Raw genomic sequence first — 539 nt, 5'->3', positions numbered from 1 at the left:
TGCTGCTGCTGCTGCTGCTGCTGCTGCTGCTGCTGCAGCGGCAGCGGCAGGCAGCCCTGAAGACCCCGTAGCCAGCCCCAAACGATGCATGCACACATAACAACAACTCTGCAGCAACTAACAAACTCAGCAAGTGCAGAGAGAAGCAGCAGCAGCAGCAGCAGCAGCAGCGCGGTCTGTTGTTGCTGCTGTTGCTGCTGCTGCTGCTGTTGTTGCTGCTGCTGCTGCTGTAGCAGCGGAGTGCTTGTTAGGGGTATATACACCTCATGGTGTCTCCTTTGCCCTTGTGGCTCTCCTGTTCAGTCCGTTGCTGCTGCTGCTGCTGCTGCTGCTGCTGCTGCTGCTGCTGCTGCTGCCTGCACCTGCTGTCGCTGTGGAGGAGACACTTGCAGCAACAGCAGCGCAGCAGCAGCAGCAGCAGCAGCAGCAGCAGAAAGGCAGGAACAACGCTGGAGAGAGTCGAGCGACTCTGTCGGGTTGCTGCACTACCGCTGCTGTCTCAACTGCTGCTGCTGCTGCTGCTGCTGCTGCTGCTGCTG

At 59.9% G+C, this 539-nt stretch overlaps 1 protein-coding gene across 1 annotated transcript in view; it reads right to left on the bottom strand.

The window, feature by feature from the left end:
• Positions 1-90, bottom strand: part of EMH_0054930 (uncharacterized protein) — a gene marked incomplete at both ends in the record, with an annotated part of 1048 nt that extends 958 nt beyond the window's left edge. Inside the window, one exon of the mRNA XM_013497173.1 lies at positions 3-90. Within this exon, the coding sequence (XP_013352627.1) occupies positions 3-90 (88 nt within the window). The remainder of the gene's footprint in view (positions 1-2) is intronic.
• Between the last annotated feature and the right edge of the window lie 449 nt (positions 91-539).

Source organism: Eimeria mitis, genomic scaffold (genome assembly GCF_000499745.2).
Source record: "Eimeria mitis Houghton genomic scaffold, Emh_scaff2512, whole genome shotgun sequence".
Taxonomy (NCBI): domain Eukaryota; phylum Apicomplexa; class Conoidasida; order Eucoccidiorida; family Eimeriidae; genus Eimeria; species Eimeria mitis.
This window is presented reverse-complemented; position numbering and strand designations above follow the sequence as displayed.